Source organism: Chiloscyllium punctatum, chromosome 10 (genome assembly GCF_047496795.1).
Source record: "Chiloscyllium punctatum isolate Juve2018m chromosome 10, sChiPun1.3, whole genome shotgun sequence".
Taxonomy (NCBI): domain Eukaryota; kingdom Metazoa; phylum Chordata; class Chondrichthyes; order Orectolobiformes; family Hemiscylliidae; genus Chiloscyllium; species Chiloscyllium punctatum.
This window is the reverse complement of record NC_092748.1, coordinates 106,498,480-106,513,575: the sequence shown is the minus strand read 5'-3', so window position 1 is coordinate 106,513,575 and position 15,096 is coordinate 106,498,480. Positions and strand designations below refer to the sequence as shown.

Genomic DNA, 15,096 nt, shown 5'->3' with positions numbered 1-15,096 from the left:
TTAAGTGCTATTAGCACTAAACAGTGCCTCACCTGAAGGGGATGTGTAGTAAAGTTATTGTGCTACTACTGCCTCACCTCATATCTGCTTTGGCCAAATTAATAGAGATTAATTGGATAAGCTTGGGAGAAGATCAGCCATGATGATGTTAAATTATGGTATAGGCTCGAAGGGATAAATTGCCTACTCATATTTGGACCTTGTTTGCCTACTGGTTTTGTAATACATTTGGTTCACACAAATTAACCTTAACCAATAAATGTTATGATGTTTAATTCGGAAGCATATTTGGAATTCAGCTGTTCTAGGTACCTATCATATATCCTCTACCCAAGTGGAAGAGTGTCTTGCGGCATCCTACTAGAACGACAAACCTTCTATCCAGAGACCACACATGCAGTGTTGCATATAGTTTGCGCTCCTCACTTAATAGGAAATATATTTGCCAAAGACAGAGTTCAGTGAAGGTTCACCAGACTAATTCCTGGATAGAAGGTTTGTCGTTTGATGAGAAATTCTGTCAGTTAGGCCTGTATTCAGTGTGGTTCAAAGGAATGAGAGAGAAATTCATTGAAATATGAAATTGTGACATAACTGGATGCAGATTGGATCCAGGATGGTATTCCCACTGGCAGGCGGTTCTATAAAGATGGGCCATAATCTCAGGCTACAGGGTAGACCATTTAGGACTGAGATGAGGAGCAAGGGGAGAGTGGCATATCTGTGAAATTCTGTCTGACATAAAAGCAATGGAGGACAGGTCACTGAATATATTTTAAAAAGCGGGAAGAAAGGTATACAACAAATCCAATGGATTAGTGTTGTGATTTTTTTTATGAAAGGTAAGAAATTCATTCCTGAAGAGTGACCTAAAGGTATCAGTTTCAAAAAGACATACAAACTTCATCAAGGACTGGAGAGAATACCTGGAGTGTAAATGGAATCAATCTTTATAATTCTTGACATAGGATAATCTCTGAATATGCATTGAGCCATTACTTTGAGTTTTGACTTCAAAGAAGATAATCCAAAAAGCAATTGAGAAGAATCGAGAGTGGAGTTTGAAAGTACATTTCTGTTTCATTCCCAGCACTTTTTGATTCAGTTCAGTAGACACAAGTCACAACAATGGCAGTGTTTTCCCTCTAGTTTGTGATGTTCCCAAACCAAGAGAGTTTTCACACTTTAAACATGAAAGGTTTTGGCCATCAAGTTTGATGAGGAGTCTCAACAATGTCGATACATCTTGTGACAGAAAGAAACTTGAAGAAGTCAGTTTCAAACAAAACTTCTTTTGCTTGTCACAAATGTCACCAGACTCTAGTGTTTCACTAGAAATTTGTTTATTTCAAAACTTAAAAGAGCTGAGTGAGGAGTATATCTTCTCTGGATAGGAGTTTCAAACGTGGATAGCATTGGGCAACAGGTTGAAACTTTATATGAGTCAAGTCATTGCTAATTTCAAGATATAAATGCATAGCATGGTTTCTTTATTTCTTTTGCGTAATAAATAAGATTGCAAGGCAAGTCTAATGCATCACAAGGTTTTTGGAACAGACATTACAAGATCAGCTTGACCCATCAGGATTTGAAGAACTGTTCCTGGCAGACACTAACTAGACAGCTGCATATATGTCTGAACCAATTCTACCTCTGCGCTTGCAGTTAATACTGTAAAAATGTTCTAGCAACTGAAATGCAAATGTACTATTAAGCCAAGCCTCATGTTTCAAGAGAAAAACATGCATCTGATGGAATAACTGGCTATTAAATAATATTCAGTAACCCCAATTGCTGCTTCAGCAAGATTGAGCCTCGGTCTGCGGATCCTTCTCCAATAGGTAACAGTATGTTGGCCAAATACTAGCCAGGAGGATTGATGACAGTAAATTCAACAAGATATCCAAGATCATATGTGAGATCATCAGCTGGTGACAGGATTCAGGAATTTGTCAATTAAGAGCGACTGAACTAATAGTCCTGGGCCAGAGTTCAATTGAATCATAGCTGGTGCTATTTCAATTCAGTTCATCAAACCAATTTGGAAGGGAGAGATGGCCTTAGTCACAATCAAAAACAATCATGGGTATGAATCTAATTCATATCCTTCTTCTAAAATAGAAGGAAATCTACTGTCTTTACCCTAAGTAAAGTGTGTGGGTGGCAGTTAGATCAAGTTGGCTCTGATGCAGAGTGACACCACAGCATGGCCGCGGTCCATCTTTGCAACCACACTCCTCGTCTTAGATATGGTGACCCTGCAACTGGTCTCACTGTCACATAAAACTAGCTCTACAGTCATCTGGGACTATGGCAAGTTTATCTTTTAACCGAAATGTACCTCTTGAACTGCAGACATGTGGTTAATTTGTGAAATCGTCCAAACCATTATGGTGTACGCAAGAGAGCACACTGCCTTCTATTGGTCAAGTAGGGATTGGCTATAAACACTAGCCCTTGCCAGCAAAACCAACAGTTTGTGAATGAATAACAAATATTGGCTGTAAAACCCATGGGAATGTCATGTAAGCTGCTACATAAATGAAGATCCATTTTCTACTCAACTATCAATGAGAAGAAACACAAATGGAGCCAAACACCAGTTTATTAATAACTATGATTAAAAATCAGACAATTCAGATTTATATCAGGTTTATTGTCTCATATAAAATGGTACTAGTTTGAAATAAACTTTACATTTATTGCATTATATGATTACTGTTGAGGATATATACTTAAGGAACGGGCACTAGGCTCACTACTAGTGGTTGAGAAACAGAAGTCATATCTTTAATATTAACGTGTGCACACATCCTCTACTGCACAGGCTCACAGTTGTCCAGCTGTCATCTAGCAGCAGCTGGATTTCTTTTTAAGTGAGAAGAGGAAAACAAAACAGCTGACCTTATTCCTGATGGGAAGCTTTTGTTGGTAAACAATAATCACTTCACAAAAAAAAAACTAAATTTCAAAATTCACAGCCAGGTATTTAGTTTTGGCTTTGCAACTTGTTTATACAGAGGGGTGCATCAGAGTCGGAGATTTCAATGCTTTGGCTTTCAAAAGATCTCTTTCAGGAAAGAGAGAGACAGAAAGTGAAAAATTAGATTAGATGTCTATTTTTCACACAAGGATTGCTATGTATCAAGGAACATTGCAAGGATCAGTCATGGGCAATGGGCTTGAAGAGTTCTGATCCTTCTGTACTGTTCTGGAAATCGCCAAAAATTTAAACTTAATCTCCCAGACATTGAGGTAAGCAACACAGTAGAAAAATCAGGAAGAAAAATCATTGTCCTTAAGCACTTTCATCTACCAAGGGGACAAGAGAAAGGGCTGTTTGATTTGGCAGGGTTGTTTGGGGGTGGAGGGGGAAGGGAGGAGAGTGCATTGTGATTACTCCTCTAGGAAGATAATCTAACCTATCAACCCAGAGATGGAAATATAATTACATATAAAATCATTTTAAAAAAATCTACCATCCTTCATTTTTTTCACAACGCAATAAGAAAGGGCACAGGACTCACAGTAAAATGTTAAAAATTGTAATAGAAATCCAAGCCTTAAAAACACTTATGCAGTATTTTAAAAAAAACTAAAAAATAAGACTTCACTTATCTAATGTTGAGGCACTTGCACACTAATGCATTATTTCAGGAATAAAGGAACAATTCAGTGCACATCTAACACACACCCAGGAACATAAAGTCATTCTATTATATATCAAGTCTACATGTAACACACAAAAAAGTAAAAACACATCACTTATAGACTCACTTACTTCATTGTGAATCATTGCCAGACTTCAGTAGTGATTTTATTTTAGTATTTTCTCATTTCCGGAAATAAAGGACCTGTTGTCAAAGTTTTTTTGTCTTGCGCTTTATCAGGACAGAATTGCAAGAACACAAAAATCTCAAAGGACATCTCAAAGCAATATGAATCGTTGTTTGTTCTTGCACTTGTGAGGACAGAATCACAAGACAATTACAGCAGGTTTCTTTTTCTAAAGTAATACACAAGCTCTGCATTACCAAACAACAATTCTGTCATTATAATAAGTTTTAAGAGCACACAAGGGGTCAGAGGGTAGTCCATTCCTCTTTCTCCTTTAAAAGGAGAAAGTGAGGACTGCAGGTGCTGGAGATTAGAGTCAAGAGTGCAATGCTAGAAAGACACAGGAGGTCAGGCAGCATCTGAGGTGCAGACGAATCAACAGTTTTGGCATCAGCCCTTCATCAGGAATAATTCCTAATGAAGGACCTATGCCCGAAATATCGATTCTCCCATTCCTCAGATGCTAGCTGACCCGATGCGTCTTTCCAGCACCACATTCTCGACTCTTTCTCCTGAAATGTCAGTTTTCTCCAAATGACACTTTACCCATAAGTCTGTCTGGGTTAAATGGCTGTTCTTCACACAATGAGTTAGTGAGCAATGAAAGCTTTATTTTCTAAAATATCATCTGTAGGACGTCTCAGAAATACTTAAAACTTTGTATTTTCACAATATATTGATATAAGTGCACTTAACGTAGGGTTTAAGGGAGTATATTTATCAGAGGAAGTTGATATTACCCCTCCTTCGTTGTGTAAATGGACCAAAGGAGGGTCATCTAGTGACTGTTCTTGGTGCTTATAATTCTCTCAGCCTGGATCTGTAAAGAAACCTTGGTCCTTTGATCAGGCCTGCATTATTAAGTATCACAGCTGACAGTACATGCTTCCCTTGAACCAGAGGTCTATTTTTGGTAAATATGCATGGTCATACAATTTTTTGGGATACAACTGGTCCAAGTGCAGAAAACAAATTAAAAGCATTAATAGTGACATTTTAAAAAGGTTATGTATGCAGCCGCATTGTATGTGGCTCTTGATACAAAACTGGAAGTGTAAAAAAAGGGTAATTTGATGGTGGCTTTGTACATAGATATTTTGGCTTGTTTCCACAGCGCAGGTTGTTAAATGTAATGATTTACACTAGCACGATATTCGTATGCTGGCACTTTAACAGTACTTTAGAAATACAATATAGGAAAATAATATCGATGTTTAAAGTTGCTTTTTCTGAGAATGTGCTGCCTTACTAGTAAATAAAGCAGCAACTTGTGACTTTCTCCCAGAATGGTGGCGAGGAGTTAAAAATTAATTTGTCCGCTTGTTATTTTTTGCCTCACTGGGATTGATCTGAACAAAGAGTCCTGGTTGTAGTGTTAACGATTGCCCGATAACGAACAGGGACACCAGTCATCAGATGAAGTACTCCTTCTTGCTTTCGTCCACTGCATCTTGGAAGTTGGGGTCATTTTTCAAAGCAGCATCTGCATTCTCTGCAAATTCTGTTCCTTTGGCCTCGTTGGTGTGATATGTGCCTTTGTGCCTGTAGAGGTATCGGATCAAAACCACAAGGAGGCAGATAACCACAAATATCACCGCAGCTATGACACCTGTTGGCAAAGTGGAAAGTTATTTTAAGGGACAAGAAAACTGGAACGCAAGAACATTATTCACCAGGTCATTACTGAAGAGCCATAAAGTCATACAAACAATTTGGACAGTGCTGCAATAACAAAACAGTAAATTAAGGAAAGGGCAAAAAATTACACAGAGTTATGATGATCTGTAAAGGTACTGTCTGAAAAAGGTTGTGGAAGCAGATTCATATCATATAGAAGAGGCCCTTTGGCCCATTGAGTCTGTACCTGCATCAATCCCACTTTCCTAAGACCAAAAAGACATAGGATCAAAAATCAGGCCATTCAGCCCATCGGTCTGCTCCACCATTCAATCATGGGTGCTAAGTTTCTCAACCCCATTCTCCCCATAACTCTCGATTCCCTTGATACTCAAGAACCTATCTATCTCAGACTTAACTACACTCAATGATCTGGCCTCCACAGCCTTCTGTGGCAGTGAATTCCATACATTCCCCACTGTCTGGCTGAAGACATCTCTCCTTAGCTCCGTTCTAAAAGGTCTTCCCTTTAATCTAAGGTTATGTCCTCGGGTCCTAGTCTCTCCTACCAATGGGAACATCTTCCCAACATCTCCTCTGTCCAGGCCATTCAGTATTTTGTATGTTTCAATTAGATCGCCCCCTCATCCTTCTAAACTCAATAGAATATAGATCCAGAGTCCTCAAACATTCCATTTAAGTTAAGCTTTTCATTCCTGGGACCATTCTCATGAACCTCCCCTGAACACGCTCCAGAGCCAGTACATCCTTTCTGAGGAGTGGGACCCAAAACTGTACACAATATTCCAAATGCAGTCTGACCAGAGCCTTATGGACCCTCAGAAGTCCACTCCTGCTTTTATATTCAAGTCCTCTCAAATTAGATGCCATCATTGTATTTGCCTTTCTAACTACTGACTCAACCTGCAGGTTTACCTTGAGAATGAATCCTGGATGAGTACTCCCAAATCTCTTTGCACTTCAGACTTCTCCCCATTTAGAACATAACCCATGCCTCTATACTTCCTACCAAAGTGCATAACCTCTCACTTTCCTACGCTGTAGTCCATCTGCCACTTTTTTGCCCACTCCCCTAATTTGTCCAAATCCTTCTGCAGCCTCTCCGCCTCCTCAATGTTACCAGTCCCTTCATCTAGCTTTGTATCATCTTAGGCAGAATGCCCTCAGTTCCTTCATCTAGATCGTTAATGTGTAGACTGAAAAGTTGTGATGCCTTGCAGAACACCACTTGTCATGGAGATATATAGCACAGGAACAGATGCTTCAGGCCAACTCATCCACGCTGACCAGATATCCTAACCTAATCTCGTCCTATTTGCCAACACTTGACCCATGTCCCTTTAAAACCCCTTCCTATTCATATACCCATCCAGAGGCCTTTTAAATGTTGTAATTGCACCAGTCTCCACCACTTCCACAGCAGCTCATTCTGTACACGCACCACCCTCTGCGTGAAACAGTTGCCCCCTTAGGTCCCTTTCAGATTTTACCCCCCTCACCCTAAACTATGCCCTCTAGTTCTGGGCTCCATCACCCCAGGGAAAAGACCTTCGCTATTTACCTCATCCATGCCAGTCATGGAGGAACTGGGAGTAAAGGATTGCATTTTTACAGGAGGGGGAATGGGAGGAGGTGTAGCCCAAATAACTGTGGGAGTCAGTGGGTTTGAAATAGATGTCCATGTAGAGTTGGTTACCGGAGGTGGAGATGGAGAGACCAAGAAGGGGAGGGAGGGGTCCGTGATGGTCCAGGTGAATTTAAAAGTCAGAACGGAAGGTGTTAGTTGATGAGTTGTTCCACCTCCTCGCCTTCCAGACACCCACCATCCTAGAGGTACAAATTAATTTCCTCAAATTCCCCCTCTAAGCCCCCACTTTTCACTTTAAAATTATGCCCCTCTTGTTATTGAGTCTTCAACTAAGGGGAACAGATGCTTTCTATTCATCCTGTTCATGTCAGTTATTATTTCAAGAGTCTGTTTTGGTACCCACCTTCACAGATCCACATTGTCACACACACACACCACACTCCAAACCCTATCTGAGGGTGGTAGAGATGGACAGATGACAGAGCTTGTGGATAGGTGGTGCTGGTTTCTTTACAAACAAAACGTGAACATTCAAAAGAGATTTGAAGGAAGTACTTAAAAGTATGAGAGGTCTGGACAGCGGAGACAAAGTGAAATTCATGAAGTTGTCCTCTGGTCATTGACCCTTCAGCCACTGATTCGAGATGACTGATAAAAGAATAAAAGATGATTCTGACTTTGAAAGGGAACTGCACATTGACCATGGCAGAGACTAAAACGATCAGGCAGGATTGCCTCCTGTGGACATCCGCAGCCTGTCATCTGGGTCAAATAGGACTCAAACCTGCAGCACATGGGAAACAAATCACTCCCTGCAATTTTCTCTACAATCGCCTGTCAATAGCAAGGAGAAAGTGAGGACTGCGGATGCTGGAGATCAGAGTCGAAGAGTGTGGTGCTGGAAAAGTACAGCTGGTCAGACAGCATCCGAGGAACAGGAGAATCAACGTTTCGAGCAGTAGCGCTTCATCAGGAATGAGGCTTCTTGATGAAGGGCTTATGCTTGAAATGTCGGCTCTCCTGCTTCTTGGATGCTGCTTGACCAGCTGAGCTTTTCCAGCACCACACTCTTCGACTGTCAATAGCAAGGAAACAAGCTCAGCCCAATTAAGGGCAGTGGCTGGGCTGTCAGCTGGAGGACCAATCACGGGTATTGCAGCCTGAACACATCAGCATAAAACTGGAGGAGCACTCTTGAACATTCAAAACTCAAATTTAAGACAGCCTTCACAGCTGGAATATGTGAATCCTGTTGCAGGACAGCCATAGCTATTGCTGCCCCAAGCACGGAGTGTGTCCAGCTCTGCCCAGTTCAAAAGCTGATACTTTGGTCTGAAGGCTAGCCGAGAAAATTCCAACTCGCTCTGACAATTAGCTCAAGAGGCCAAGGACAAACACAGATCGAGGATGGGCATAAGGCCTTCTCAAAAGCTGCAATTCACTCCCAGGGAAAGAGTCCGGGGAGGGGGGGGGGGGGGGGGGAGGGGGGGGGGGGGGGGAGGGGTTGGGGGCAGCACAATGGATACAGGAAATTGATATGTTGGCCCTCAGTAGGAGTTTTAGTGCCACCATAACCATTCCCAGTTTAGGGAGGGCCCTGCTGACTTTGATCCTTCTAATGTTCGACTAAAGGCAAACTAGAACTCACTCGTTTTAATAGCAGAGATGAAGTGCCAAATGAAAATAAAGAACAGTTTTACAAAAAAAAATCATATCTTTATTGTCTCAATTAAGCAGGCTTCATGGGAATAAAGGCCTACATAAATTTGGCTTTTCAACTGCATATTCAATACAAAAGCAATGCCATTCTCTCATCTGCAAGATCCAAAGGAAAGTGTCTGTAGGCTTGTAAATAACAGTGAGTAAGATGGTGCAGGATTAAAATCTTGGCTCTTTCCTTTTGCAAGTGTCAACATTTAACTCGAATGAAAGGGTGGAAAGAAATGAAAAGTCCTTCAGGGTCTGACAAAAACAACATTGGCACCTATCCCACTCAGTGGCTCACATTGCTGCCTCACAGCATCAAGGACCTAGGCTCGATTTCAGCCTTGGGTGAGGGTGTGGAGTTTGCATATTCTCCTCACATCTGCGTGGGTTTCCTCCGGGTGCTCCGGTTTCCTCTGACAATCCAAAGATGTGCAGGTTAGATGAATCGGCCATGCTAAGTTGCCCATTGTGTTCAGGGATGTGGGGGTTAGGTGCATTAGTCAGGGGTAAATGTAGAGTAGTAGGATAGGGAATGGGCCTGTGGGGATTGCTCTTCGGAGGGTCGATGTGGACTTGTTGGGCCAAAGGGCCTGTTTTTATGGGATTCTATGATATATCGCAGATTTGATAAACCTTTTTTTGGGAAAAGCACAAGAGCTGGCTCCAATTCCATAGCAAATGAAAACTGAAGACAAATCCAATTACCTGGCAGTGACCATAAACCAGTAATTCAATTCCAGACTCTCACTGGTGCAATGTGCATGGCTTTGCTTGATTGTGACAGCATGTAATGTTCTCTGAATCATTTGATTAAATTACTGTCTTGGAAAATAATCACCAGACTTAGATCTTCCAAGTCAATTTGTCTCAATCCACTGAAATCGCTCTCCACTTATAAATTCCAATGAGAGAAATGGGTGATTTTAACTTTGTTGGTATTTGGATTCAATTATGTTAAACTCAACTTTCCCATTGAAATAACCTCAATAATTTCCAGCCTCCTTTGTCCTTGAAGCACATCCTGAAAAAACCTTCAGCCAAGCAGCATCCTCTAGCCCACTCCACCAAACAGTTTAAATGCTCTGTGTGCCAGAATAGGATCTTACATTCCTCACCAACTTTGAATCAAGAAAACTGAACTCACTTGATCTGAAAACTTGCATAAAACTTGTTACAAATGGTTCATCCAGAGGCTAGCCAAAAAAGTTCCATTGGCCTCTGACAGTTAGCTTAAAGTGGCCATTGACAAACAAAGATCAAAGGTGGGCATCTGGCATTCTGAATCCCTGCAATTTACCCCCAGAGTAATAATCTGTGCAGGACAGTCAACAAACCAGAGATGGGAGGACTTATGAGATAGGAGTTAAAGACAGTTTGACCACTACCAAAGAGGAAGGATTCTAAAACATTATGCTAACATGGGACCCCTTTTTGTCCCCACTCATAACATGCAGCTCAGAGCCAGAAGTGAACATTTATCTGCAGTGTGTGAGGCAGTGAGCTTTCAAACATTTTGTTTTCATCTTTTGCACAAAGACCAGCAACCAATCTTTTAAATAAATTAAATGTCATTGCTAAGAGGTTTACCCTCTGGTGTGTAAGGCAGTTGGGGGAGGGAGGAGATTTGCATGTTTATTTAAACCACAAAGACAGAAATTCTAGACAAACAGTTGTGCAGTCTAACACTACCTGAATGAATTGAAAGTCTCCAATTTTGCATTCTGTGAAGGAGTCAACCATAGGGAGGACAGATTCAATTCAAGGCCTGCAATCAGCAAATTACGTTCACTGATAACAGTTAGCTCAAGTCATGTGAGGCAAATTCAGAGTTTTCCACTTTCTGAACTTTTACAGCACAGCAGTTGGCCACTTGGCCCATCCTGAATGTGCTAGCTCTTTATAAACAAGTTTGATACTTCACAAAAATCTCTCATTTGAAAAAAATCACATTGAAAACAAGCTTTTTCTCGCAAGGGCAATCCTTGTCCCAACAATCAACTGAACAAGAAATTCCCTAACTTTATTGTAATCCACAATGCACAGAAAAAGTGAAAGTAGATTAAATCAGGACTTCTTAAAGAATAGAATCATATAAATCCTTCTGAAGATAAAAAGAAATTACAAGGTTATGATGAAAGTGTGATGGTGGGGGAGGAGGGTTGCAGCACCAATTACATAGCACGGGGGTTTACTGAAGAGTGAAATCAGGAGGGTGAAAGGGGGGCACGAGGTAGCCTTGGCTGAGAAGATTAGGATGAATCCAAAGAGATTCTTCAAGTATATTCAAAAGGAAATAGAATACCTGGGGAGAGAATAGGGCCCCTCAAGGACCCAATTGGACACGTATGTGTAGAACCACAGGAGATGGGGGGGTGGGGGGGGGGGAAATGGGGGGAAAAGAGGTCCTCAATGAATATATGAATATTTCTCCCTGGCGTTTACCGTGGAGAAAGACATGAAGTTAGGGGTCATATCTTGGAGACAGTTCACATCAAAAGTAGAGGTGATATTGGACATATTAGAATGTACAAAGGTGGATAAATCTGCTGGCCCTGACCAAATATATCCAAGAGGCTAGAGAAGAAATTGCAAGGGCCTAGCTGATATTTTCGCATCATTGTTAGCAAAGGGTAAGTTTCTGGAACCAAAAGAGAAAATGCTGTAAAATCTCAGCAGGTCTGGCAGCATGTGTAAGGAGAGAAAAGAATTAGATTAGATTACGTTACAGTGTGGAAACAGGCCCTTCGGCCCAACAAGTCCACACCGACCCGCCGAAGCGCAACCCACCCATACCCCTACATTTACCCCTTAGCTAACACTACGGGCAATTTAGCATGGCCAATTCACCTGACCTGCACATCTTTGGACTGTGGGAGGAAACCGGAGCACCCGGAGGAAACAGACACGGGGAAAACGTGCAAACTCCACACAGTTAGTGTCGCCCGAGGCGGGAATTGAACCGGGTCTCTGGCGCTGTGAGGCAGCAGTGCTAACCACTGTGCCACCCACTAAGAACTGACGTTTCGAGTCTAACTGACCCTTTGTCAAAGCCCATGGGAAGTTCCTGGAAGACTGGAGGGTAACAAATGTTATGCCATTATTCAAGAAGAGTTGCAAAGAAAAACCTGGGAACTGTAGACCAGTAAGCCTAACATCTGTGGTAGGTGAGTTATTGAGAAGATTCTGATGGATTAGATATACATGCATTCGGAAAGACAGGGTTTGATTGGATGTAGTCAGCATGGGCTTTGTGCATGGGAGATCATGTCTCACAAATTTGTTAGAGTTCTTTGATGAAGTGACCAGGAAGGTTGATAAGGGTAGGGCATTAGACATTATCTATATGGATTTCAGTAAGGCGTTTGATAAGGTTCCACATGGTAGGCTGCTCTGGAAGGTTAGGTTACATGGAATCCAGAGCAAGTTGGCAAATTAGATACACAATTCGTTTGAGGGTAGGAAGCAGAGGGTAAGAGTGAAAGGATGCTTGTTGGACTGGAGGCCTGTGACTAGTGGAGTGCCTCAGGGGTTGGTGCTGGGCTCATTACTGTTTATTATCTGTATCAATGATTTGGATAAGAATGTACAAGGCATGATTAGTAAGTTTTCAGGTGACACGAAAATAGGTGGTATTGTGGACACTGAGAAAGGCTGTCAGAAATTGCAGCAGGATCTTGATCAGCTGGGGAAGTGGGTTGAGAAATGGCAAATGGAGTTTAATAGCGATAAGTGAGAGATCTTGCATTTTGGAAAGTCAAAGCAAGGTAAGAGTTTTATGGTGAATGGTGGAGCCTTAAGGAGTGCAGTGGAATAAAAGGGACTTTGAGAGTTCAGGTGCACGGTTCTCTGAAAGTGTAGTCACAGGTAGACAGGGAAGTGAAGAAAGCATTTGACACACCAGCCTTCATCAGTCAGAGCACTGAGTATTGAAGTTGGGAAGTTGGCGAGGCCACACAGAGTACGGTGTTCAGTTTTTGTCACCTTGCTATAGGAAGGATGTTATTAAACTAGAAAGTGCGCAGAAGAAAATTGCAAGGATATTGCCAGGACTCAAGGGACTGAGTTATTGGGAGAGGTTAGACAAGTTGGGACATTTTTCTTTCAAGTGTAGGAGACTGATGAGGTTACCTTATGGAAGTGTATAGGATCATGAAAGGCATGGTGTTATGACACGGGGTAAACTCCTCTGCTAATTTAAACCCAACACAGAGAAGCTCACCTCATGCAGTAATCTGTTAAATTTCGGAGAGACAAAGAACTATTCCAGAGGTCATTAAAGTAAAAATTAACAATTTTATTCTTTAAGTCCAAAAGAGAACGTTAAACAACTATTTACAACTCCTTTCTCAAACGTATCTTTTACCTCCTACTCGACAATACCTGTCCGATAAAACCCCCGAATTAGATTTACAAAAAAAAATTCAACTTTCAAAACCAGCCAGCTGTCAAATCCTTTCCTTGTATCTTCCTCTGCAGATTTTCCTCAGTCATCTTTTCTTCAGTATTCTGCTCCACACATCCTCCATATTAACAGGTACCTTTCAGACAGCTACTCATCCAGCAACCTATACTTGTTGGTGCTTGGCAGTTCTTCCCCTAACTGTTCAAAATGTCAGGTTTTATACCCCAAATCAATGGATCATTTCATTGGTTTTGATATCATCAAAAATATTACATTTCAAATTCAATTGGAGTTTGGTATCTTGGGGCAAAATTTAAACCGATTGGCTGAATTTGAATTTGTTTTTGATCCATTGCAACACAATTCCAGCTACTTGTTTCGACCAAGTGTTACATTTTTACTTTGTTCAGGACACTTTGTGCTTTCAGTCAGTCCTTGACAGCTTTTCAACTCTCTTAAAGGCACAGTACACACCTACACCTTCATAACAATGGGAAGGGTGAATGCACTAAATCTTTTTCCCACAGTTGGGGAGTCGAGGACTAGAGGGCATCAGTTTAAGGTTGAACAGGAAAGAATAAAAGGGAACCTCAGGGGCAACATTATTTACACAGATGGTGGTAAGCATATGAAATGAACTGCCAGCAGAAGTAGTTGGCGTTGGGCCAATAACAATGTTTAAAAAGCTTTTGGACAAATACATGGATAGGAAAGGTTTAGAAGGATATGGGCCAAGTGCAGGGAAATGGGGTTAGCGTGGATGGACATTTTGGTCAGCATGGACCAGTTTGGGTCAAAGGGCCTGTCTACAATCTGTAGGACTCTATGACCCTCTCAAAAGGATTGGCACAGTCATGACAAACTGATTGGCCTTCCAACTGTACTATATAATTTTGGAAATATCTTCCTTTATTCTTTGAATGATTTTGAATTCATGCCTACCCATTACTGATTTCAGGGAAATAGTTTCTCTCCTGTTAACCTCAAAACAAAAAATAAAAATTCAAATTGACATAACATAATTTGACTCTGCTCCAGAAGGTCCTCATGTAACCTCCCTTTCTATTCAACCATCAACTAATCTACCACTACTGCTGCCTTTATTAGATGATCTCCAGCTTCCTCAAAGATTAATTTATGCCATTCACCATCACTACTCCATGTTCTTATTCCTTTCTGGGCAAGGATATTCCTTCTGAATTCCTGACTGGTTCTATTTGTAAGAATCTATTCATGATGGCTACTTTTTGATGATATTTCCACAAATGGAAATAACAAATAATGCTACTGAATAAAAATTAAGTCTTCCCATTAAGTCATCCTTCAGCTTCCCTAATGCTAGAGACAAGTCCCAGTCTGTCCAGCCCTTTCTTGATAATTACATTGCTTCTATTAAATGTATGTATTTTCTCTACATCCTTTATCATGACATGGAGATGAGAACTCTGCATCGATCTCCAATGTGTTCGAGGTGAGATTCAGTTCAGATTCAATTCAATCATGTTACCTCTAGATTTTGCCTGTTGAAACCAATGAAAAGGTTCACATTCTATTCTGCGATCTCAAACAATACAGCCCTGGCTTCATTCTCTCAGAAGGGCGTCTAAAACTGGATAAACACTCTGCTCACTATCCAATGTAAGTGATGGGGGGGTGGACACTTGGTGAGTGAACAAGATCAGATTTACAGCCAGCCCCTCCTCAACTGACAAAACCCATATCAGTAACAAAACATTTGTCTGCAAGAGGCACAGCCCAAAGAATTAATTAATTATCTCTTGTTGTTGAGGAGCCAAAAAGAAAAACAGACAGGAAACGAGAAACCAAGTTTAGGGAACATGACAGCCACAGACAAACATCAAAACTGTTGCAGATGTTTCTTTGCTCAGTTAGTGGGGTGCTCCCATACAAAACACCATCAAAC

General features: G+C 41.2%; 1 protein-coding gene across 2 annotated transcripts in view; it reads right to left on the bottom strand.

Moving 5' to 3' along the window:
• Window positions 1-2,587: 2,587 nt before the first annotated feature.
• gypc (glycophorin C (Gerbich blood group)) overlaps window positions 2,588-15,096 on the bottom strand; it is a 96,183-nt gene continuing 83,674 nt past the window's right edge. For both annotated transcript variants that reach the window (XM_072579900.1, XM_072579901.1), the window contains exon 4: window positions 2,588-5,446. In XM_072579900.1, the coding sequence (XP_072436001.1) occupies window positions 5,250-5,446 (197 nt within the window). In that variant the 3' untranslated portion in view covers window positions 2,588-5,249. The remainder of the gene's footprint in view (window positions 5,447-15,096) is intronic.